We start from the raw sequence: 27061 nt of genomic DNA on the forward strand, positions 1-27061 counted from the left end.
AAAAACTATAGCCTTGACTAGATGGACCTTTGTTGACAAAGTAATGTCTCTGCTTTTTAATATGCTATCTAGGTTGATCATAACTTTCCTTCCAAGGAATAGCATCTTTTAATTTAATGTTTGCAATCACCATCTGCAGTGATTTTGGAGCCCCAAAAAATGAAGTCTGACACTGTTTCCCCATCTATTTGCCATGAAGTGATGGCACTGGATGCTATGATATTATTTTTCTGAATGTTGAGCTTTAAGCCAACTTTTTCACTCTCCTCTTTCACTTTCGTCAAAAGGCTCTTTAGTTCTTCTTCATTCTCTGCCATAAGGGTGGTGTCACCTGCATATCTGAGGTTATTGATATTTCTCCCAGCAATCTTGATTCCAGCTTGTGCTTTCTCCAGCCCAGTGTTTCTCATGATGTACTCTGCATAGAAGTTAAATAAGCAGGGTGACAATATATAGCCTTGATGTACTCCTTTTCCTATTTGGAACCAGTCTGTTGTTCCATATCCAGATTTTAACTGTTGCTTCCTGACCTGCATACAGGTGTCTCAAGACGCAGGTCAGGCAGTCTGGTATTCCCACCTCTTTCAGAATTTTCCACAGTTTATTGTGATCCATACAGTCAAAGGCTTTGGCATAGTCAACAAAGCAGAAATAGATGTTTTTCTGGATCTCTCTTGCTTTTTCGATGATCCAGTGGATGTTGGCAATTTGATCTCTGGTTCCTGAGTATATGAGGACATATATTTAAACTTTGATAAAAGTTAAACTACGAACAGCTAAAATAAAACTCAGAAAAGGGGAAAAAAGCAACAGATAGTGAACTATTGGATAAGCAAAATTAATTGATCCTCAGGATGCCTGGTAGGAGTTTCCCTGGTGGCTCTTGGTAAAGAATCTGCCTGCAAGGCAGGAGACCTGGGTCCGATCCCTGAGTTGGGAAGGTCCCGTGGAGAAGGGACTGGCTACCTATTCCAGTATTCTGGCCTAGAGAATGCCATGGACAGAGGAGCCTGACAGGTTATAGTCCATGGGGTCTTAAAGAGTTGGACACAACTGAGCGACTTTCACTTTCACATGCAGTGGTAGAGTATTCCAGCCAAAAACACCCCTCATTGCAGAAAGCATAGTTTGAGACCTGTATCCTAGTTTAGGTTCTGTCTGGTTCTGTCCACTTTACCCCTTCACTTCAGGGAGCTTCAGTTTATTATCTAGGAACTGAAGGGATTAAATTAGTTCACTGTTTTGTCCTTTCCAGTTCTGATAAGTTCTACAACACAGGGTATAAACTCAAACACCTACCGGTGCCAAGTAGGTAATCCAAATGGGTTAATTGACGTGTCTGCCATTGTAAATCTCCTTTTTTGAGATTAGGAAGAAATACAACTTTTTTTTTGCGGAATTAAAGATTGTACACATGTTAACAAATGAAAATGTAAAGAAAATAAAGGTGTAGGAACTCTGCGCTGCAAGTCAGCCATCTCTGCACAGTTTACGTCCGCGGTTAGCTAAGATTGTAAGCTGGAAGACCAGAAGTTAAAACAGACGAGGATCAAAACATCCAGAAATGTTTCCAGGGAGTTAACTCTGCTTCAAAACCCCTGTCTACTTCAGTCTACCGAGATTTCACCTACTAATGAAACTCAAACGCCACTTGAACATTCTTTTCGTTAGCTTTCATCTGCCGCCTGGCGCGGTGCGGATCCGTGCCTTGCGGCCCCCGGGAGACCGCAGGCGCCGGATTTTACACACCCCCGGGACCGCAGATGAGGTTATCCCGAGCCGCACGTTGAAGGACTGTTATGCCGGCACCTGGCAACCCCAAGGAAGCTCTGGAAGAGTAAATTGATTCTCTTCCCTGGGGGTTCAAGAAGAAAAAGTTGTCCTGGATTCAGGGACAGTGTTCTCGACCGGAAGTTTTGCCTCAGGACCGGAGCGCTTCCGGTTTGGTAACTAAGGGCGCGAAACGGTTGCTAGAGCTCGGGTAGCAACACTGCGGAGCTTTGCGAGTTCCTGGGGTTGCCTCAGGTGCCGCTCACGGGTGAAATGAGAAAGTGGCTCTTTCTTCTGCACCTTTTCTGAGGTCCCCTATCTATTTGTCATCATGAGTAGTGAATTCCTGGCGGAGCTGCGTTGGGAGGATGGGTTCGCTATCCCGGTGGCGAACGAGGAGAACAAGACACTGGAAGAGCAGGTAAGGATCAGGTGAAGAAGGCGAGGTGGGGCGGGCGAGGGGAGAGAAGGCCTTTGGGGGGACGTTTTTGGTTGGCAGAAATACCCAAACCCTTTTATTTCTCTCGTTCCTTCCCGAATGCCATCTTTTCTCGGTTTACCTCTTCGGTACCATCTCTTTCTTTGCTCACCTGCTAGCCCTTTTCGGTATTTGCTAAGCGTTGATATCAATCAATCCAATTGAAACGATAATTGGTATACACGACTATAAAGTTTGAATCTTTTTACTCCCTCCTCTTCCAATTCTTGCACTCATTTGCAACCTCCTGAGTAGTAGAGGGAAAAAGCGCCGGCTTTTTCCTGCCTCAGAATTCAGCGCGGTTTGCAAAGTGACTTCTGAGGTTTGCGTAGCAACAGTTATTTGCGGATGTTTGTAAACAAAACACGTATGGTTGACTTTTCTTTTTGAGTTTCTTCCTATGATATTTAAAGTGACTCGAGGAAATGTTTTCAAGAGGGATGTTCTAGTAAGTATGTACAGTGTGCAGTTTACAGCTTTTCAAAGTGAGGATTAAGTTGTCACAGAACGGTATAAAAATATTTTACGTTGCAAGGAGTATTTGGGGGATTCCCAGGTGGCTCAGCGGTAAAGAATTCGCCTGCCAATGGAGGAGAGGCGGTTCCATCTCTGGGTCCAGAAGATCCCCTGGAGAAGCAATAGCAACCCACTCCAGTATTCTTGCCTGAGTAATCCTTCCGTGGACAGAGAAGCCTGGTGGGTGTCATCCATTTGTCGTCCGCAAAGAGTCGGACAGGACTTAGTGACTAAACAACAAAGGAGTATTTTAAGCAGCTTGCAACCAAAGCATGGTAGTTGTTAAAAATAAAAACTGTAACCAGCTCAGGAAACTTTTAAAGACCTTGAGCAGTCAGTCTAAAGTTCCATCACATGGCAATGTGTTGTGTGGAAGAGTCCAAGAAGAACCTATGATGCTTACACTGCTTTAGAGAATAGAAGACAAAGTCTTCTCTCCTCTGAGAAATGAAAATGAAAATCCTCCACTCTGCTTCTTGAAAATATTTTTTAAAAATATTCTTACTTATTTACTTATATCTAATTAGATGGTTTCAGATTTTGCTTTTTAAGTGAAGAACTGTGTTAGGAAATATAAGAGATCTAGCACTGAATACTGAGGAATAATAATGTTAATAAATATCCAGTCCTGAGTTCAGATCCTGTATATCAGCGTTGAGTCAGTTTCTTCTTCTTATGTAAACTGGAGATAAGGAAAATAATTATTTCACAAGGCTGTTATACTGCTCTAAGGACATTAATATAGGTTAAGTTCCATTAAAATGTTCATTTTGTGTATTATTGCTATAATATGTCTTACAGGATTTTATATACTTACTACCTGGATTAGCTATTTTTAAAAAAATATTAAAGAACAAAGAATAATGAGGACCATAATCATGTCACCTAATAAACTCTGATATTAAAAAAGCAACTCTTGAAAGTTTAAAATATTCAAACAGAAGAGAAGGGTATAAAATAAAAAATACAAGATATTCTCTCTCCAGAATACTCACTGTTGACCATAGATGTGACTATCATGACTTTAAACAAATATCCTAGACATCATGATCTACGGGTATATAGACAAAAAAGACAGGAGTATTATAAAAATAAGATCCTATTACATGTGCTATTTTTAGCATAGAAATGTAATTTTACTTGTGTTTAAGAGGAGAAAATGAAAGAAATTGTTGACTGTCAGTGAGTGTTACTTGGTTATAAGAGATAGTGGTTGCGAAAAAATTTCTGTAACATTAAGAAAAACTAAATAAGAAAAACGAAATGGTTAAATTAAGTGTTTCTAAAGAAATTATTTGCTTCATTTGTAGACAGTATGAGTTGACTCCCTGATCTTTCATTTTGCATCTTTGAAATGAAGAGATTAGCCCTCCTACCCTTTCTGATACCTTTCTTTTCTCCATTAAAAACAGTGGTTTTTATTATTTCTGTATTATCAAGGTTTATTTTATTTGCATTCTATTCAATGCTCTTAATTTACTACAAGTATTTCATCTTAATTTTATATTTAACAGGATTTAATGGTCCTTAATACAGCACTTTACTAAGTTTATCTTATTTTGAAGTTTTTACTTTTGATTCATGTTTTGGCTGGTTGGATACTGTTCATGTGTGGTTGTTTCAAGAAGGGCCCGCAGTACTGTGCTTTTAATTCCTCACATCTTTGGTTGCCACTTACTCTGCCTGCTTTAACTTTATATTCCTTAAATCATACTATTGGATCATCAAGATGCTTTCTCTCTGCCTTACTACTTCCTCCTGGACTCCTGTGTTTCCCAAGTGGACTGTTTTTCCAAAAGCCTATTTCCCAGCTGTTAACTTGTGAATTCACTTTATTCCTTTACTTGGTTGATGGTCTATTTCCTATGTCACATATCTTCTTTTTTTCTTGAGTCATTCCCTTATTTTGATGAACTAGTTTCTTGTGTCTCCCTAAGAAGTGTCTATGTGAGGTAAACACTCTGAGTCTGAAAATATTTTTATTTATCTTTACATTTGATGGTAATTTGGCTGGATAAAAAATCCTAGATTAAAAATAAAATTTCCACAGAATTTATCAAGAATTTTGCCCTGTTGTCTTTCAAGCAGTGTTGATGGTGAATCAGTTCAGTTCAGTCTCTCAGTTGTGTCCGACTCTTTGCAACCCCATGAATCGCAGCACGCCAGGCTTCCCTGTCCATCACCAACTCCCGGAGTTTACTCAAATTCACGTCCATTGAGTCGGTGATGCCATCCAGCCATCTCATCCTTTGTCGTCCCCTTCTCCTCCTGCCCCCAATCACTCCCAGCATCAGGGTCTTTCCAATGAGTCAACTCTTTGCATGAGGTGGCCAGAGTATTGGAGTTTCAGCTTCAGCATCAGTCCTTCCAATGAACACCCAGGACTGATCTCCTTTAGGATGGACTGGTTGGATCTCCTTGCAGTCCAAGGGACCCTCAAGAGTCTTCTCCAACACCACAGTTCAAAAGCATCAATTTTTTGGCACTCAGCTTTCTTCACAGTTCAACTCTCACATCCATACATGACCACTGGAAAAACCATAGCCTTGACTAGACGGACCTTTGTTGACAAAGTAATGTCTCTGCTTTTTAATATGCTGTCTAGGTTGCTCATAACTTTCCTTCCAAGGAGTAAGCGTCTTTTAATTTCATGGCTGCAATCACCATCTGCAGTGAATTTGAAGCCCCCCAAAATAAAGTCTGGCACTGTTTCCACTGTTTCCCCATCTATTTCCCATGAAGTGATGGGACCAGATACCATGATCTTAGTTTTCTGATTAAAATGATTTTCAGTTCTTATTTTTTAAAATTGATTTCCATTTCTTTATAGGTCACTTTTTCATTCTCTGGAAGCTTTTAGAGTTTTGTTTCATCTTTCATAGCAATTTTAATTTTGGCAACTATATCAATCATATTTTTAATTTTCAGGTTATGTGCTTGTTGCTTTTTTGTGTCACATGGTCTTTTAGGAGTATATTATCAATTACAATCTGAGTGTATATGTGTGTGTGTGTCTTTAGTTCTTGTCTTTTTTGTCCTGAATTCTCTGTTTTCTTTGGAATCTTTTTATCTATGTACCATACATTATGTAAGTTTTCAATAAGTAGCTGGTGATCCTTGCATATCATTTTATATTTAAGAAAGAGGCAGTAAAATGTTGTTTGGGAGCTCTATGGGGAAGGAATTATCAAGTTGTGGAGAATTAATCATTATGCTTTAATTTGAAAAGCAGATTCTTTTGCTTTGGGTTTATTATGCAAAGATAAAAGTCATAATTGACAAAGAAAATAAAAGTGATAAAGTACCAAACAACACAACAGCCAAATACATAAAAGTAAAAGCTATTATAAATTCTAGTAGACCTTGACAAAAATATTCAGTGAGGTACTTCAGTATCTGGACTCCCAGGTGGCGCTGAGGTAAAGAATCTGCCTGCCAATGCAGGAGACACAAGAAACCTGGATTTGATCCCTGGGTTGGGAAGATCCCAGGAGTAGAAAATGAAAACATGTTCCAGTATTCTTGCCATAAAAATTCCGTGGACAAAGGAGCCTGGTGTGCTACAGTCCATGTGGTCACAAAGAGTGGGATACGACTGAGTGACTGAGCACACACACACACACATACAAAAGACAAAAATAAAGATATACAGTATATGAATAATATGACAAAAATAAAAACAAAGAAAACATACATCCCTTAAGTATAATATGTTCACAAAACATTTACAAAGGTAGATTGTGTACTATACCAGCGTAAAACCTAAAAATGAATGATTAACCTTCAATACAGTATGCTAAGTGAAATAAGCTGGACACATAAGGATGAACACTTGATATGGTTTGGTAAGGCATGATTATCAAAGGTATGATTCCACCAATATGAGGTAATCTAGAGTAGTCAAATTTATAGGCATAAAGTAAAATGGTGATTTCCAGGGGCTGGAGATAAGGAGGATGTGGGATTAGTATTTAATGGATACAGAGTTTCAGTTTGGGAGGATGAAAAATTTTTGGAAATGGATGGTAGTGATGGTTGTACAACGTGTGGATATATATAATGCCATTGTACTTAATATACACTGGAAAATGTTTAAAATAGTAAATTTTATGCTATATATATTTACAACAATTAAAAATGAATGATAGAAATGTTATAGGTCACATTTTCTGATCATAAGTCAACAGAATTAATAATAAACAGTTTAAAAGATTACTCTCCATTATTATGGACTGAATGTTTGTGTTCCTCTTCCAGTAATTCATATGATGAAGCCCTAACTCCCAGTGTGATAGTCTTTAGAGATGGAATCTTTGGGAGGCAATTAGGTTTAGATGCAGTCTAGATGGGGTGGGGACTGGGATTAGTGTTCTTATAAAAAGAGGAAGGAGACCTGGAAAAGGTTGATCCTCATGCCAACCACCAGAAGGGTAGTATCAAAGAATCTGCTAACCATTAGACAATTGCACTCATCTCTCATGCTAGTAAGGTCATGCTTAAAATCTTACATGCTGGGCTTCAGCATTGTGCAAGCCAAGAACTTCCAGATGTCCAAGTTGGGTTTAGAAAAGGAAGAGGAACTAGAAATCAAATTGCCAGCATTCGCTGGATTATAGAGAAAGCAAGGGAATTTCAGAAAAACATCTATCTCTATTTCATCGACTGTGCTAAAGCCTTGACTGTGTGGATCATGACAAACAGTGGAACGCTCTTAGAGAGATGGGAATACCAGACCATCTTACTTACCTCTTGAGGAACTTGTATGTGGGTCAAGAAGCAACAGTTAAAACCCTGTATGGAACAACTGATTGGCTCAAGATTGAGAAAGGAGTACGACAGGGCTGTCTGCTGTCACCTGTTTGTTTAACCTATACGCTGAGCACATCATGAGAAAGGCTGGGCTGGGTGAATTACAAACTGAAATCAAGATAAGCAGGACCTCAGCAACCTCAGATATGTGCTAATGGCAGAGAGCAAAGAGGAGCTAAAGAGCCTCTTGATGAGGGTGGAGGAGGAGAGTGAAGAAGCCGGCTTAAGACTAAATAGTAAAAAAACTAAGATCATGGCATCCGACCCCATTACTCCATGGCAAATGGAGGGGGAAAATGTGCAAGTAGTGACAGATTTCCTCTTTTTGGGCTCCAAAATCACTGCAGACGGTGACTGCAGCCATGAAATCAGAAGATGTTTGCTTTTTGGCAGGAAAGCAATGACAAATCTAGACGGTGTGTTGAAAAACAGACATTACTCTGCCGACAAAGGTCTGTATAGTCAAGGCTATGGTGTTTCCAGTGGTCACATACGGTTGTGAGAGCTGGACCATAAATAAGGCAGAATGCCAAAGAATTGATACCTTCAAACTGTGGTACTGGAGAAAACTCTTATACGTCCCTTGGACTGCAAGGAGATCAAACCAGTCAATCTTAAGAGAGATCAACCCTGAATATTCACTGGAAGGACTGATGCTGCAGATGAAGCTCCAGTATTTTGGTCATCTCATGTAAATGGACAACTCATAGGAAAAGTCCCTGTTGCTGGAAAAGATTGAGGGCAGAAGGAGAAGAGGGTATCAGAGCATGAAATGGCAGGACGGCATCACTGATACAATGAATGTGAGCTTGGGCAAATTCCGGGAGATGGTGAGGGACAGGGAAGTGTGGCGTGCTGCAGTTCATGGGGTTGCAAAGAGTTGGTCATGACTGGATGACTGAACAACCAGAAGAGTAAGAGAGACCGTGATCTTTAGAGGTGGGGCCTTTGGGAGTTCTAGTTGTGGAGGGGGGGGCGTGTAGCTGCAATACTTCCGTCACCTGATGCAAAGAGCCAATTCATTGAAAAAGAGCCTGATGCCCTGATGCTGGGAAAGATTGAGGGCAGGAGGAGAAGGGGATGACAGAGGATGAGATGGTTGGATGGCATCATCAACTCAATGGACTTGAGTTTGAACAAACTCTGGGAGATAGTGAAGGACAGGGAAGCCTGACATGCTGCAGTCCGTGGGGTTGCAGAGTTGGACATAACTGAGCCACTGAACAATGACAAGAAGATGTAGGGGAGAGGGTGTTACACTGGGATTAGTGCTCTTGTAAGAAAGGAAGAGAGACCAGGGCTCTTCCTGTCATGTAAGGGCACAGTGAGAAGGCAGTCATTTGCAAGTCAGGAAGAGAAATTTCACTGAAACCAAATTGACTGGGCCTTGATCTTGGACCTCCTAGCCTCCATAATTGTGAGAAATAAACTTCCATTGTTTTAGCCACCCAGTCTATGATTTTTTGTTATGGCAGTCTGAGCTGACTAAGATAGACATCTTAAATGCTTAGGCAAGTTTCTCAGAAATATATTGTGAATTGTTGTTGTTCAGTCACCCAGTCATGTCCAACTCTTTGTCACCTCATGGACTGTAGCATGCCAGGCTTCCCTGCCCCTCAGCATCTTAGAGAAAACTTGTAACTTTAAATTCCTTTATATTTAAATCAGTGTCTTAGCTTGGGTTGCTATACTGAAATAACATAGACTCAGTAACTTAAAAAACAGACATTTATTTCTCAAAATTTTGGAGGCTAGAAGTCAAGATCAGGGTGCCATATTGGATGAATATATTGGGTGAGAGCCCTCTTCCTGGCCTGTAGATGGCTGCCTTCTGGCTCCGTTCTCATGTGGCTGAGAGAGAGAGAAAGCTTTGGTCTCTCTTCCTCTTCTTCAATTCAGTGCTGTTGCTCAGTCATGTCCGACTCTTTGCAACCCCATGGACTGCAGCACACCAGGCCTTCCTGTCTATCACCAACTCCCGGAGTTTACTCAAACTCATGTCCATTGAGTCGGTGATGCCATCCAACCATCTCATCCTCTGTCGTCCCCTTCTCCCACCTTCAGTCTTTCTCAGCATCAGAATCTTTTCAAATGAGTCAGTTCTTCGCATCAGGTAGCCAAAGTATTAGAGTTTCAGCTTCAGCATCAGTCCTTCCAGTGAATATTCAGGACTGATTTCCTTTAGGAATTACTGGTTGGATCTCCTTGCTGTCCAAGGGACTCTCAAGAGTCTTCTCCAACCCTAATCCCATCATGGGGGTCCTACCCTTGTGTCCTAATTTAAACCTACTTACCTCCAACAACTCCACCTCCAGGTAACATCATATTGAGTATTAAAGTTTCAGTATATGAATTTGGGGGTGACATAAACATTTAGGTCATAAAAATCAGTAAGACAAAAAATAAACTAAGAATTCCTCTTAATAGGTTTTTAAAAAGAATAGTACAGTTAAAAAAGAGGGAATTAAAATAAAAACTGAAGTTAATGAAATAAAAAGCAAAAATATATATTTATCATTAAAGTTGACCTTGAACAGTGTGAGGATTAGGGGTGCTACCTGCCCTGCCAGCTGTGGAAAATTTGAGTACTACTATCTCTGCCTCAAAAACAAGGAATTGATAAATGATTTACTGAAGGGCAGGAAGCTGAAACAGTTTGGATAGAATCAGGACTCAAACTTTAGTTCTTTTGATTCCCCATATTGTGGTCTCTAATCAAACACAAACTTTTCCCCACGCTTAAAGATCTGTAAAATGAAAATATAGTTACTTTTTTTAAATGAAAAAAATCTGTGTATAAGTAAACCCACCGTTCAGACCCAGATTGTTCAAGGATCAATTCTACCCTAAGTTTAATAAAATATAGGACATGAAAAATGAGTAAATGAGTATTTTCTTTCTCATTTAGTTGAAAATTTAAATATTTCTTCTATACTTCAGTGGATGGTGTTGTGCACTTCCTGGATCGTTGCCCCAACATGGGGAGCCATAGCTGAAGACACTAAGGAATATGTTAAGCTTTTGTTAAGCCTTGTTAAGCTTTTATATTGCTTTGAGGGGTGACACATTCTAGTGGTCCTGAGAAACTGCCTTGTAATTTCCTAAAGATTTGTTTGTCTGCTTGCATTTGCAATGGTTTTTTCTTTTTCTACTCAAGGTTCTCATTCAAAGCCATATAAAATTCATTAAGAAACAGATTTTAAGCCTGTGAGAGTTAATACTGTTCTGTACTGTTGAAAAGTGAAAGTGAAAGTCACTCAGTTGTGTCAGACTCTTTGTGACCCCATGGACTATACAGTTTATGGAATTCTCCAGGCGAGAATACTGGAGTGGGCAGCCTTTTCCTTCCCCAGGTGATCTTAGACTAAATTTACTGGTTTTGAATAGAAGTTCAGGGAGAAGGTATTATGCTGGGTGTTCAGCTGCTTTTCAAATTTATGTTTTGTGCTGTATGTTTTTGTTACATCTTGTTGCTATGGTCTGTTTGCCTTAGCTATCTTGTAGTTTAATTATAGAATAGAATATCATTTCTCCCTTTAAATCTTGTGACATGAAAAATACATTTTATCAGTGGACCTGCTAACACTGTAAATCTGATAATCTCTTTTAATATGGTGCTAATTTTCCCACAGTTATCTCTAAATCACAACACTATTTTATGACATTTAAAAGATCAGTAGATTTTAGAAATTCAAATGGATATTGAAAGAAGCAAAGTAAATGAAAATTTAATTTTCTTTTGATTTTATATTTTTTAATATGGTAAAAACTTCTATTTACAGTTATCAAAGCTGCAAGATGAAAGGTCAAGCATGCAAGATCAGCTACGTGACTATGAAGATCGAATTAATGCTATGACTTCTCACTTCAAAAATGTTAAGCAAGAGTTCTTGTTTACCCAGGTACAATACTGTTTGAAGTTCACATTGATTGTATCATGTGTAGTCATGGAACATTTCACATTGCATTTATATCTGTGATTTGATTTTAGAGATATAATAAGAAAGTTTCATGTAACTAAATGATTATGAACATAAGCTTAAACCTGAAAGTAGGTAGAAAAAAAGATTTTTAGGAACTCTACTGCCACCAAATTCAAGGAACAATTAATTTGTCAGGAGATATCATCATTCAGACAGTTTGATATAATATTAGGCAGCTGGTTATATGAGAAGCGTGCGGTGACTGCAGTGCAGAGAAGTGATGGCCTTAAGTGGAAATAGATCTAATAAAACATATAATAGAGTTTCTGTCTACTTTGAAATTTTTCAGCACAACCTCCTGGAGTGATTTTGAGAGGAGGCAAACTGTCAACACACTTCAGTAGCCCTAAGGACACCACAATATTTTAGCATAGTTTAAGGACTGATTTTTATAATAATAATCCTGAGATAATAGAAGAGTTAATTTATGTTCAGGAAGCTAAGGTGACTAGGGACAGTACAATGCATTTTAGAAATATTAGTACAAACAATAAAAATTAAAACTTAGGGTAATTAATTAAGTAAGCATCTGTTTTATGGACAGTCTATTCATGTGAAGAATCTCTTTCTCTGATGATGCCCAGAAAATCCAAAGGCTCTGTAAATATTGGAGAATTTACTAGCTTCTCTCTCAAACTTTTTTTTTTTTTTGTAAAAGTACATCTACTTTTCTATGAAGAAATATGTAATTCTTAAAACTGAACAAGTCATGTTTTTAATACCAATTTATAATTAAAATAGATAAGTAACTATTTCATGGGTTTTTACAAGTCTCATTAGAAAGCTATAAATTTAATGAACTGTTAAAAACAATCCCAAGATTTTGGAATCCTGATGTGATTTAGTAATTAATGAGCAGTTTAGGATAACATCTTTTCCTCAAGTTATTAAACCACTGAGTTGGGGATATGAGAAGCAGAGATCTTCTTTAGGTATATTTCATTATAGTCAAACTTCAAGTAGGCTAATAGAGATGAAAGACAATAAACTTCCTTCAACACTAACAGCCTTAATAATGTAAAAACAATACCACTGGTGGTAACTTTGAAGTCCTACAAGATCAGTAGGCAACAAATACGATTTTATTAAGTAAAACAGCACAAAGGCATCATTGTATGTTAACATACTCTAAGGCATATTTATAACTATCACTGTTTACATAATTATTTTTAAAATTATTTCTTAATTGGATATGTAGTCAATTCTTATAAGCATACCATCTCCTAAGTATTTTAATATTAATTTAATTTCTTATTTTTAAATAAATTAATTATGTCTTTTAAAGTCTCAGTATATCAACTTTGATTTTCAACAGTTTCTGTAGACCAAAACTGAAAACTGTTGACAACATTTTTTCCTAGCACATTCCATGAACTGTCTTTCTCACAACTAGTAAGCAGTACTGCCTACACTGAATCACAAAATCTAATGTGCAAGTTTCAGAGAAGTGGAATTAATAGTAGGTCATCTAAGCATTTTGTGGGAACTTTGTAATTTTCTGTCTAGTTTTTTTCCCCTCCTCCCCTCCCTGTGTCTATAGGTCTGTTTTCTCTGTTTCTCCATTGCTGCCCTGAATATAAATTCATCAGTACCATCTTTTTAGATTCCATATATACACATCAGTGTATGATATTTGTATTTTTCTTTCTGACCTACTTCACTCTGTTTAATAGGCTCTAGGTTCATCCACTTCATTATAACTGACTCAAATGCGTTCCTTTTTATGGCTGAATAGTATTCCATTGTATATATGTACTACAGCTTCCTTATCCATTCATCTGTTGATGGACATCTAGGTTGCTTCCATGTTCTAGCTGTTGTAAATAGTGCTGAAATGAACATTAGGGTACATGTGTCTTTTTCAATTTTGGTTTCCTCAGGGTATGTGCCTAGGAGTGGGATTGCTGGGTCATATGGTGGTTTTATTCCTAGCTTTTTAAGGAATCTCCATACTGTCTTCCATAGTGGCTGTATCAGTTTACATTCCTACCAGCAATGCAAGTGGGTTTCCTTTTCTCCACATCCTCTCCAGCATTTATTGTTTGTAGACTTTTTGATGATGGCCATTCTGACTTGTGTGAGGTAGTATCTCATTATAGTTTTGATTTGCATTTATCTAATAATGAATGATGTTGAGCATATCTTTTATTGTTTTTATTAGCCATCTGTATGTCTTCTTTAGAGAAATGTCTTTTTTATATCTTTTCCCCACTTTTCAATTGGGCTGTTTGTTTTTCTGGTGTTGAGTTGTATGAGCTGCTTGTATATTTTGGAAATTAATTATTCATCACTTGTTTAATTTGCTATTATTTTCTCCCATTCTGAGGGTTGTCTTTTTACCTTGTTTGTAGTTTCCTTTGCTATGCAAAAGCTTTTAAGTTTAATTAGGTCCCACTTGTTTATTTTTGTTTTTATTTCATTAATCTAGGCGGTGGGTCATAGAGGATCTTGCTTTGATTTATGTCATCGAGTGTTCTACCTATGCTTTCCTCTAAGAGTTTTATAGTTTCTGATCTTACATTTAGGTCTTTAATCCATTTTGAGTTTATCTTTGTATGGCATTAGGAAGTGCTCTAATTTCATTCCTTTGCACGTAACTGTCCAGTTTTCCCAGCACCACTTATTGAAAAGGCTATCTTTGCTCCATTGTGTATTCTTGCCTCCTTTGTCAAAAATAAGGTACCCATAGGTACATGGATTTATCTCTGGGTTCTCTGTCTTGTTTCATTGGTCTATATTTCTGTTTTTGTGCTAGTACCATACTGTCTTGATGACTGTAGCTTTCTAATATATATAGTCTGAAGTCAGGAAGGTTGGTTCCTCCAGCTCCATTCTTCTTTCTCAAGACTGCTTTGGCTGTTTGGGGTCTTTTGTGTTTCCATATGAATTGTGAAAAATGCCATTGGTAGTTTGATAGGGATTGCATTGAATCTGTAAATTGCATTTGGAAATATCATCATTTTCACAATATTGATTATTCCTACCCAGGGATATGGAATGTCTCTTTTAAAGTCTCAGTATATAAACTTGGTTTTCAACAGTTTACCTAGACCAAAATTGAAATCTGCTGAAAACATTTTTTTCCTAGCACATTCAATGAGCTGTCTTTCTTTCTCACAACTAGTAAGTAGCACTGCCTACACTGAATCATAAAATCTAATGTGCGAGTTTCAGAGAAGTGGAATTAATAGTAGGTCATCTAAGCATTTTGTGGGAACTTTGTTATTTTTTGTCTAGTTTTAGTGTTATAATTTTAAAATGTAAAAAGTCTTTCTCTTTTGTATGTTATTCTGTAGTCTCTTTGCAAAGCCAGGGATCATGAGATTGAAAGTGAAGAACATTTTAAGATGATTGCTGAAAGAGAGCTGGGACGAGTGAAGGATGAAATTCAACGACTGGAAAATGAGATAACTTCAATACGGGAAAAAAAAAATGATAAGGAAGTATGTGTTGAACTGTTACCTAAAATTTTGTGCAATTGCTCCTTCTTCCTTCACCAAATAAACGTGTTTTTTTTTTTTTTTTCTTCTGTATGGGAAACACATTTAGTTTCCTGACATTTACTTATGTTGTTTTTTGGACAATGAAAGTCGCATGGAGCTGTAATTTAAATCAACAATGATAGAATATTACATTTATTTTCTCAGTGTTCACTTACCAAATAGTCATTGAGCCTTACAATATGTGAGGTACCCTGCTGTCTACCTATTACACCATACTAGGCATAATTTATTTATAAGTGCTACATTTTTAAAATCTGCATTTAAAAAGTCACTTATAATTTTGAATTTAATTTTTCAGTCAAAATTTTTACCTTTCATATTATCAACCTGTGACTCTAATATTAAAGTACTATAACCTGTTTTTCTCTTTTCTTTAGCTTTTAGTTACCTGGTTGGGAGCACTTTCCAAATTCAATTCTTCTCTTTACATATGCATATACTTATGGAAATGTATTTATATATATGTATTTGTGTATATGGAAATATATATATTCTTATACATATATAATAAATATATACATAAATATACACACAGTAAGTGTATACACATATATATAAATATATATGGAAATATATATATATATTGGTATATATACATCTGGGTCTCCTGCATTGCAGGCATATTCTTTACCATCTGAGCCACCAGGGAATCCTATATATACACATACATACCTATTTTATCATGTTAATTTGTTTTTGTTTGTGTATTGATCTGTTTTCTTTTATGAATCTAAATTTGTTAAATACATTGAAAAATATTTTATCTCCTTAATTACTATATTTGTTTTAATTCAATGTGCTTCCAAATTTTCTATATAAGAGAACTTTTAGGGACAGCAATTTGATTGGAAATGGGGCTGAAGAGAACTTGTCCTGGGCTTGAGTTAACATATGAGGCACATTATTTTTATTATAATTGCATATCTGCTTGGGTAGTTTTGGTAGAGTGACTAATGAGATTGCTCTAGGGGAGATACCCTAATGTCTTTTAAGTAAACTTTGACTCAACTATTGTTCTCAATTTGATAATCACTTCCCTCTATTTCACAACTAAAGAATTGAAATACCATTATGATAGTTATATAATCAAATATAATATGTTTTATACATCTGGAGACTGGGGACAGAGACAAGGTTTCTTTCTTCCTTTTAAATATGTAATGTTATGTTTTATTTTAGTTTATATAGTAAATAATGTTTTGTAATTTCTCCCTGTTCCCTCTCTTTGAAAATTAGAATTCCATATTTAAAATTACTCAAAAATTGGATGGTTTGAAATGTCAAATGAACTGGGACCAGCAAGCATTGGAGGCCTGGCTGGAAGAATCAGCTCATAAAGATAGTGATGCTCTCACTCTTCAGAAGTACGCTCAGCAAGATGATAATAAAATTAGGGTGAGATGTTGTACATTGTAGTGTTAGATTTTCTCTGAATCTATAGTAAAGCAACCTGTAATTTAAATTGGACTTACAATTTTAAAGTAGTGCTTAAACATTTTTGGGTCTAATAAAGTCAGTTATCCTCTCTCTAGAAAAATGAATGTACTCCAATACTCACACAATCTTGATGCAAGTTTTACAGCTCCTCTAAAGCCCTTTGACCATTTAAGGATCTTTGGACTCCAGGTTAAGAATCCTGATTGAGAAGATTTCTCAAAGTATTTCAGAAAATAAAGTTTTGTACTGGAACTATGTATTAGTATTTTAACTTACTTTGTGTAACAGTTTGAATATTACAGATAATTTTTGCTGATTTGAGACTATAGTGCTATTGATTATTTAGTGTATCATAATATATTAAATAATATAATTATTATTATAACCACTACTTAAAAATCTACTTGTAATTAAATCTGGTAATATGTTAGTATCATGAAACATTCTGTTTTCTAACAGGTTAATACTGCATGCATTAGTTAAAATAACCTTAAATGAAAATTTATTGTTTAATCTTTTTTTCTAACTCATTTTAAAAAGTATTAAAAGTCTTTTTAGAAACAATTGGGTTTCCATTGAAGTTAGAAGATAAAGAATATATATATTATTTGGAGTTATTTTAGATGTCAAATGAATATATGTAATATGTCTCTAATATGTGTATATATATAATATATTAATATAAGATATGCTAACAGCTTTTATGTTAGTAAAATGATAATTATGAATATTTGTGTATGTAACTACATTCTAGGCCCTGACCCTGCAATTAGAAAGATTGACTGTGGAATGTAATCAGAGAAGAAAGGTACTTGACAATGAATTTGCAGAGACTCTAAGTGTACAGGTTGGTTTAGTAAGGATTTCTTTTTTCTTAATTGTCAAAATGATGTTCACAAAAGCACTTAAATTCACAGAAATATTATTTGGTCTTCATTTTACAGTTAGAATTGGATAAAGCAGCCCAAGATTTTCGACAGATTCATAATGAAAGGCAAAAACTCATTCTACAGTGGGAGAGCACAATAGAACAGATGCAGAAGAGAGATAAAGACATCGATAACTGTGCCGTGGTAAAGTGGTTGTTTGGTTCTTGCAACTTTCAGCTGTATTTATCTCTTTTTGTATTTAACTCATTCATTTCAAATTAAATCACACTATTATTTGAAAGTCACTTTTGTAGCATAATCCAATAGTTTTGGTAAATGTTTTCTAAAGCTGGTTCTATATCTATTTGGAAATGTGATTTTATGAAGGTTATTTACTTATGATATAATGCCGAAAACTGGCTTCTAATATCTCTGAAATGTGAAACAAGAGAAAATCAACAGACAGCTTTATTGCAGCAAAGCCAATGCCTTGACTCATATATACAGTGTTGTCCACGATGCCTTGGATTTAACATGTGTGCTGTTTCTGTGTGAATAAAAAGGTGTAGGGAAATGAGGCTCATGGGTAGCCAAGAAAGAAGGATGGAGAGTCAGGAAAGAAACCCTGACTGCAATAAATTGTCCCTTTTGAAACTGAGTTACCATCCAGAATGGGGTAAAACCTCTGAAGGGGAGGAACACCATGCTGATTAAACATGGGTCTAGTGTTATCTTTTGCTCTTTTCAGAGGTAATTTAGGAGAACTTTTTGGGGAAGTCATTAAAGAGTGAAATAGTGGTGAGTGAAAATGGGAAGATTAGGGAAGTTGGGGAGGGAGAAGGAATTAAGGCATGTGAGAAATGTGAGAACTTCCATTCTGAATATACTCCATGGAAAGGCAATTGGCAAGCTATTCAGGTCACTGAAAGTTTGGAATTCTGATAACTGGATGTGGTTTACTTGTTACATGTAACTTATCTGAAAATGTTATTTCTGTATTTCTGTGAGTAATCATTTTATCAACAAAATGGCTTATGCCTCCTTAGAAGGGAGTTGGAAGAACCAATCTTAACTATGAGTTCCTCTTATTTCTTGCTACTAATGTTGGTTTCTCTTTCTTGCTTTATACTGGTTTCAAACATCAAGTCCTGACTGCTTCCTCTGTGTAGATTACATCTAAGACTAAGATCTAAGACTGCAAATCCATAATCTGAATGCTCATACAACCCTGTAGCTAAAGTTATTCAGCCTGCTGATTTGGTGGAATCCACAGCCTACAGCTCTCTGTTATATCCTCTGTGATTCCTTATTCATAGGGTGACATCTCCTGGCTATATGTATTGAAAAAGACTAGGGAAGGTGCTTAGAAATGGTTCCATAGGTAGTGGGATGCCTCTAAGTGTTTAACAACTAGCTCTTGATTTGTGGTATTTTTGATCTGTGGCATCACCTACATGAAAACTTAACTGTGAATAGATTGCCCTGTTAATGCCTCTAATGTAGGAATTAAAGCTTCTGATTAAGTGGTAGAAAAATTAATATAAAGCAGGGAATTCTAGAATAATTATTTGACACATACGAATTTAGGAAGTTTTAACCTATCCTTTGGTTGAATGGGCACAGTAGAGCTATAGAATGTTACAAATATAGAATGTTAATTGTTATATAGATGGGAATACTAGAGTAAACAAATCTATAATGTGTTTTAAAATGCAGTGAATTTCAGATGTATATTGATTTAATATGCTAATATGTACAATATTACATGTAGCATTTCTAAAACTTACCAGCTTCAGAAACAGTCTCCCCTGACCCAGTCTCCTGAGATTAGTTGTTTGGTGAGACTCTATTTCAGAAAACTTGAAAGAAATTTATCTTAGGGTGATTTTTCCTTCTCTCTCCAACTCATCTAACATACTGTCATCAGAATAACCTGAAAACCCACATATGATCTTTTTATTCCCCAACTCTAAGATCTTTATTCCATATTGCTTAAAAGTTTACCTTCCTTAACATGGCAATTGAAAAGTTGAATTCTTCACCATTTGGCCCTAACCTCTGCCTTCCACCCTTCATCTCTGTCGTCTGTATCCATTCTTTCTTAACATCCCCCCATTCCATCCTTGCCCTCCCACCCTACACCTTAACCATGTTAGAGTATTTATGCATCCCTACTTATCTTTTTAGGCCCGACTCAAATGAAACCTCTTAGGTAATGCTTTTAATGATTTCTCTTGGGTAGATTTCAATCATCTCTTTGCTCCCATGGTACTTTGTCTACACCACAGTTACTACTTTGCATATTCTAGTTATTTTGTATCTCCACGACCAGCACAAAACCTGAGTGATGAAGATATTCCTATTGAAACAAATAACAAAAGTAATATTCTCAAAAAATGGAAAAAAATAACTGGTCTTGTTAAACTGGTCTTGGAAAATTTCATTGAAATGTGAAAACTATTCAGTACTGTTTTATTGTTTAGATGTCACCTTTTGTTGATAAAAGACTGACATTTTTCTTATCCCTTTAGCAAAGTACCAGATGGATGAAATAAAATATAGAGTTCTTTAAAAATATGAGCTTATAGATACTAGTGGCATACTAATATTTTATTTTATTCATTTAAAATAGTCTCTCCTAAAAATAAAATAAAATAAAATAGTCTCTCCTTAAATTTTGGTAAATAAGTACTATAAAAACTTAATTCCTTTTAGTTTTAGTTTTATTTGTCATATTACACATGTATTTAACCTATATTTCAAATTCTAGGCATTAGCAAGGATAAAGCAGGAAATAAGAGAGAAAGAAAATCTGGTTAAGGAAAAAATCAAGTTTTTGGAAAGTGAGATTGGGAATAACACAGAGTATGAAAAAAAAATTTCTGCTGCTGATCGTAAAGTTTTAAAATGTAGAATGGAATATCACCGTCATGAAGCTAATAGAATTCAGCTGAAGGATGAGGTATGCCAACTTAAAGGACTGGTTTGTGTGTTTATAACAAGTAACCATACAGATAAGCATAAAGGCTTTCCTTTGTTAAGGACCTGCCTTCTAGTTCTTTTTGTTACATCCCTTCATGTTGTGAAACTCAAACTTTTAGGGTACACGATTGAAACCTTGATTGGATAAAGGCAACAGGGGGCTGTCATTCACATCATGGGTGGTATAAAGGGTTCCCCTGGGGTTGTGCAGTGCTCAACTAGCCTGTCACACATGGTGTTTTGTTATTAACTCAAGAGAAAAGACTTCTGAAAGGTCTAGCTGGAAATCATAAGATAAAGGCAAATGGATAAATGTGAAGATGAATTACTGACATTGGTGATATTTTGAAGTGTCTTTCCAGAGATACATGTATATGGTGGCTTTACCACTCAAATTCTAGCAAGAACTACTCTTGAAGTTCAGTGTTTTACCTTGTTAAGGGAAAACATTTCAGTGTAGTAGTGGGACAATGTCTTTAAACAGAGAGAGAATAAAATCTTCTCCTTTGGTCTTTTCTTCTTTTGAGCATACATGTCAACTGGATTATTCCATAGGTAGAGTTAGCAATTCCCGTAGTTAGCAATAAAGGGATCTTTGTGAAATTTGTGCCTTGAGGCCATATTATCTGAAGTTACTGCTATTTGGGTGGGAAATTGGAACATTGCAGAGCATTTCATTTTATAAGTTGTTATACTTTATATTTCTGATAAAGAAGGAAAGTTTTTTCTATCTGAAGAGAATAAGTAAGATCTTGCAAAAGCAAAAAAGTGAATTTCTTACATAAATTAAATGTCACTGCTAATAGCTCATTCTCAAAAATTTTAAAGCTTAAACCAATTGCAGAAAAGAATGCAGGTTCTTTCATTTATAATTTATTTATTGAAATAGAATTCATATATCAAATATACCTTCTTAAAGTGTACAATTCAATAACTTTTAGTATTTTACAGAATTGTTAAACCACTATCACTATTTAATTTTAGAGTATTTTGGACTTTCAAAAAGAAACCTCATACCCGTTAGCAATGGCTTTCCTTCTGTCCCTCTCCTCCTCCCACCCAGGCCCTGGCAACTCCTGATCTACTTTGTCTCTGTGGATTTGCCTATTTTGAACATCATACAATATGATGCATTTTGTGTCAGGGTTTTTTTACTTACATAATGTTTTGAAGGTTTTTATAAGCTGTAACATGAAAAAGTACTTCATTTTTTCTCAACATTTTTTTATTGTGGTGAAATACATACACAATTTACCACCTTAACTGTCTTCAGATGTACAGTTTAGTGTTAAATACATCACTAATGTTGTATAGCCATCACTGTCAACCATCTTCATAACTCTTTCCTTGTAAAGCAGAAACTCTGTACCCATTGAACAATAATTTCCCATTTCCCTGTCCTCCCAGCCCCTGGAAATCACCATTCTACATTCTGTCTGTATAATTTTAGCTACTCTAAGTACCTCATATAAATGGAGTCATAAAATACTTGTCTTTTTCTGGCCTATTTCACTTATTTTTCTTAGCATAATGTCCTCAAGGGTCATCCATGTTACAGCATATGTCAAAATTTTGTTCCTTTTTAAGGCTGAATACTATTCCATTGTGTGTATATACTATATTTTGCTTATCAGTTCCCCTGTCAATGACCGTGGATTGCATTCCCGTTTTGGCTATAATGAATAGTGCTGCTGTGAGCATGGGTGTAGAATTATCTCAGAATTGCTGGATCAAACAATAATTACATTTTTAATTTTTGGAAGAATTACCATACGGGGGTAGTACTATTTGATATTTGCACTAACAGTGCACAAGGGTTCCAATTTCTCCACATCCTCATCCACACTTGTTATTTTGAGGTTTTTTGATGGTAGCTACATTAATGGTTGTGAAATGGTATTTCAATGTCGCTTTGATTTTTGTTTACCTAATGATTAATGATGTTGAGCATTTTTTCATGTGCTTATTTACCTTTTGTATCTCTTCCTTGAAGAAATATCTATTCAAGATCTTTGCCCCTTTTTGAGTCAGGCTTGTTTGTTGATGTTGAGTTTTAGAAGTTCCCTATATATCCTGGGTACTAGTCCCTTATCAGATATATAATTTGTAGATACTTCCCCCTCATTTTTTGTGTTGCTTTTTTGCTCTGTTGGTATTACTTTTGCTGTACAAAAATTTTTAGTTTAATGAAGTCAAACTTGTCTATTTTTCTTTGCTTGTCTGTGCCTTTGGTGTCATGTCCAAGAAATCATTGCCAGATACAATGTTGTGAAGCTTTTATTCTATGTGTTTTTAACTCATATATGTAGATCTCTATAATTTGTCAGTATCTTACAAGTCATTTGAAATTTAATATCAGATCAAAAAGAAAAATTGTTAAATATGTTACAGAAATATAGTTACTATGTTTGTCGGTGTTATGTAGGTTAGAAATGAATGTGTTCAGAATAGAAATTCTCAGAAATGGAATTACGAGATATAGAGTAAATATATAATTTCTGTCTGTTAACTAATAAATAGCTGGATTCTTTAAAAGCCACTGTGAATAGAAGTTCCAGTGATTTAGAGGCTCTGAGGAAAAATATTTCCAAAATAAAGATGGACATTAATGAAGAAACAGCAAGGTAAGAAAAAAGATATTTAAGAATGTTTGTAGTTTTTTAATATTTCTAGAAAAATTATTGAATATTGTTTTTTTTGCTTCAATAACTATAAAATTATAGCTACTAAGTTGTTAAACAATTTTTCCTGAGTTTTTCAAAACAAAGCCTTAGGAGCAATATTTTTATGACCTACTAAATATATGCCGGTATTAAAAGGTTTATGGCAAAAGAAGCTTCACGTTATATGAAGAAATCTTAGGATAAACTATTCTTTGTTTGTTTGCATTAAATATCTTTTATAGACATGTTTTCTGCTTTTTCCTCGTAATTCTCTATAGGTTATGCAAAATTAAAAATCATAATCAGATTGTAAGAAAAAAATTAAAGCAGATAACTGAGAAAACTATGTCTGTAGAGGAGAAAGCTACCAACTTGGAAGACATGCTGAGGGAGGAAGAAAGAGGTGTGAAGGTAAAGTTTAGTTTCAGTTTTTAAAAAATTACAGCAAACTTAGTAATAGTGAATAAATTAGACTCTTGAGATCAGACGAGCAGGAGGTCTTTTAATGAAGCTGTGATTTCTGGGGTCATCACCTTTGTAATTAGATTGTTGAGTTGTTGAACCTCTTTTTATTTTAAGCTCTTAATTCTCCATTTGCTTCACTGTCAGCATTTAATTTTGATGTCGTCTCTGAAAGGTAGATCCTCTGAGATTCCATGTCCTCCCAACGCCTACTGTGTCCTTGTCCCTGTTTGCTATCCATATGTATTTTAAATTGCAAATGCATCTTGAAAAATGCCCTTGTTTTACCACTGATTTCTACCTGCCTATCATTTTTTGTTTGTGATCAAATTCCCTCCCAGTGGTCTGCATTCATTACCTATATTTCTTCAGCATCTGCTGTCTCTTTAAGCTCTTCCGGTTTGGCACCATTATTGGTAAATGGGCTTATAAATGCTAACACCTGACTAACTTCACTGGCACCCCCTTTCTACCGTAATCTGTTCGGCATTCTGGTAGCATTAAAGCCAATTTTTGAGGAACCGGAAAAGGCTAGTTTGCCATTTCCTCTTTGAAAACTCCAAACGATTTGTGTGACCTGTCACCATAGGCACTGTATAGGCACTACTTCTTGCTTTTACTCTTTTTTGTCTGATGGGAGAAGAGGAAGGGCAGCTCAAGGTGCTTGTAGAATCTCCCATTTGCAGAGGCTTCAAATATGGTTTCATTTATATTTGGATAGAATCCAGCTTCCTCAGTGTGCTGTTGTATGTTTAAAATCCTGAGTGACGACATCATGCAACAGTCTTGATTTGAGTGGTATTTGAGTCCAAATCATACAACATTATTTAAAAAAATGTTGTGATTTTTTCCCCTCAGAAAGCATGATTTTCTGCTAGCACATGAAATGGGACAGTTTTGGAGCTTATCAGAAATCTTAAAGACTGTGAATTTTATATGAAATAAACCTTCTAAAGAAAGAATTAAAAAGTGATATTTGAAAAGAAATTAGCTGAATTAATAAACAGTAAGGTTGGCCGCATGTGTGAGCAGGGCTGTGTTCATGGGCTTTTGTTTGCTTGTTTGGGAAAAATCTCAGCCCTATATGTTTTGCTGACTTATTTACCACCAGGCACTGACTTTAAAATTCAGCCAGGCAGTCATTGAGAAGGTCCTGAACCCAGTGAAAATTTTCTATTATATGAAAAGCAATGTATTTTATAAGCTTGTATATCAGATTAGGTTTCTTGATTTGGGAAAATTCAGATGTACCAATCACAGATTGCTTTGCTTCATATTGAGGTTCATTGGAAGCCAAAGAGAAATATGCTTACCTGGGTATAAGAGCACAGAGGGAAATTATTTCAACATTCTAAAATGAGAGCTTTCACTAGATCTTGGCATGTGAGATCTATTTGAAGCCTAGAATACATTAGTGTGACACTTTGAGGTCAAGATAGACCTGCCTCCTGAGAAGGGAGAAGTGAAAATGGGATACTGGTTTCTGTTTCCTAGTGGGCTGCATGGGTAGGGAAGTCAGCTGCAGGTAAGATGTGAGTAAGGAATAGTGCCAGTAGTGTTGGTGCTAGTACTTACCAGCTCACAAAAGCTGATAGTTAAATTTTCTGGAATTTTATAAGTCAGCTGCTAAATGTAGCTACTATTAAAAATCAAATTATATATACTCACTATTAAATAAATTATATTAAAAACAAAGTAAAAAAGTACTCAGCGCATATCACTTCTATATTAGTTTTCTACACTTTACTGTTGTCTATGCTTTTAAGGTTACTTAAAATTACTAACATCTATCATATCTGTATAGTGTTGTTGTTCAATCACCAAGTTGTGTCCGACTATTGTATCTGTATAGTAGATATACTGCATAATGATCTGCAACTGCATATCTCTTCCCAGCTTTGCATTTAGAGGAATCATGTGAGTAGCTTAAAGTTGGCCTTAGTGGGAATATAAATAATTATGGAAATCAGCCTCTTCCTCCTAACCTCCCATCTACCAGAAACCTGGTGGTTAAGCATTTATCTGCTCACCACTGGATAGTGCTGCAAAGAAGGTGGGAGAAATCTTCCCTTAACATTTTCAAGACTTTAGTAAACTTTGGGAACTTATAAGCTGTGTGTCTTCAGTGTATTTTATGTTTTAAAGAAACCAGTGAAAAATGGTCAAGTTCTAAGGCTAAGGTGACATAGGGTAGATGACATATCAAGGTATATGATACAGGAATAGTGGACAAGAGTAGACTACAAGCAGTGTTGGGAATGTGTTGAAATTGTAAGAAGGGCTTTATACTCTCTAGGGCTAAAATGAGGGTTCATTGATGAGCCCCTAAATTATAATATTCATTCAGTAAAACATTTAAAGATATTATATTACATTAATCATTGTTATTCTTATTATCAGGAAGTAGAAGTTCAGTTGAACATAGTGAAAGATGTGTTATTTAAGAAAGTTCAGGAATTACAGACTGAAACAATGAAAGAAAAAGCTCTTGTATCTGAAATTGAAGGAACCCGTTCTTCTCTAAAGCACCTCAACCATCAGTTACATAAACTGGACTTTGAAACTTTGCAGCAGCAAGAAATTATGTACACTCAGGTAGATGTTACTCTTATGAATGTCTTCATATTGATTTGTCATAATTGTGATGGTCAAGATACTGCAGTGTCCTAAGAAAAAGATTTCTATGAACTCTTGAGGTTGGGGGGCGTAGACAGATGCTACAGACTGCAGGGGGTGTGGGTTTCATCTCTGGCCAAGGAACTAAGATCCCACATGCTGCACGGTGCAGCCAAAAAAACAACAACAAAACGAACTCCTAAAACCCCTGCAAAACTGTATGTTGTGCATACATCAGACTCCCCAATAGGTTAAAAGTATTTTTTAAGTTTTCCTTTTTGGTTCTCTTTACGTATTCTGTCCCATGTTAATTTCTTAATGTCCTCCCTCTCTCCATCTTAATTTCTGCATCTAATATATTCTTAATTTCTCAGAATTACAGATGCTGAAGTATAATTTTCAAAATATTGTTTAAAAGTTCATCATATTTGAGCCTTTCATGGCTAACAGTCTGTGACTGTTTTTTGTACTCTGTAGAAAAATACCCTCAAAAGTCCATGTCCATGTAAATCTAGTAGATTTACTGATGTTCTATCATGATAGTACAATAAATACCCACCTAACTGCTCTATTATATTTTCAGATTAGTTGTGTGTTATTATCATATACTCTGGTTATTGAAGAATAGTTTACTGTTTCTCCCCTTGGAGTAAGAAGGACTTCATCACTAAAGAATTAAAGTGACTTTAGTAAAGGATGACATCAGACCAAACTCATGAAAATATTTACAGCTTGTTGGCATCTACAAAAATGGTTTTAACTGTTTCTCCCTACTAACTTTCTTTAAAACCTGTAACAGGATTTTTACATTCAACAAGTAGAACGCCGAATGTCGCGCTTAAAGGGAGAAATTAATTCAGAAGAAAAACAAGCCCTTGAAGTAAAAACTGTTGAACTTCAGAAGACATTGGAAGAGAAAAAATCTGCACTTTGCCTTTTGGAAACACAGATCAAGAAGCTTCATGTAACTTAG

General features: G+C 35.8%; 1 protein-coding gene across 1 annotated transcript in view; it reads left to right on the forward strand.

The window, feature by feature from the left end:
* The first annotated feature begins 1978 nt into the window (after nucleotides 1-1978).
* The window catches only part of CCDC39 (coiled-coil domain containing 39), a 53800-nt gene continuing 28717 nt past the window's right edge, over nucleotides 1979-27061 (forward strand). The window contains exons 1-11 of the mRNA XM_043473650.1: nucleotides 1979-2191; nucleotides 11356-11475; nucleotides 14853-14999; nucleotides 16296-16454; nucleotides 17251-17343; nucleotides 17441-17569; nucleotides 20136-20327; nucleotides 22868-22971; nucleotides 23289-23421; nucleotides 25873-26067; nucleotides 26888-27052. Coding sequence (XP_043329585.1) covers nucleotides 2102-2191; nucleotides 11356-11475; nucleotides 14853-14999; nucleotides 16296-16454; nucleotides 17251-17343; nucleotides 17441-17569; nucleotides 20136-20327; nucleotides 22868-22971; nucleotides 23289-23421; nucleotides 25873-26067; nucleotides 26888-27052 — 1527 coding nt within the window. The 5' untranslated portion in view covers nucleotides 1979-2101. The remainder of the gene's footprint in view (nucleotides 2192-11355; nucleotides 11476-14852; nucleotides 15000-16295; nucleotides 16455-17250; nucleotides 17344-17440; nucleotides 17570-20135; nucleotides 20328-22867; nucleotides 22972-23288; nucleotides 23422-25872; nucleotides 26068-26887; nucleotides 27053-27061) is intronic.

This window comes from Cervus canadensis, chromosome 7 (genome assembly GCF_019320065.1).
Source record: "Cervus canadensis isolate Bull #8, Minnesota chromosome 7, ASM1932006v1, whole genome shotgun sequence".
Classification (NCBI taxonomy): domain Eukaryota; kingdom Metazoa; phylum Chordata; class Mammalia; order Artiodactyla; family Cervidae; genus Cervus; species Cervus canadensis.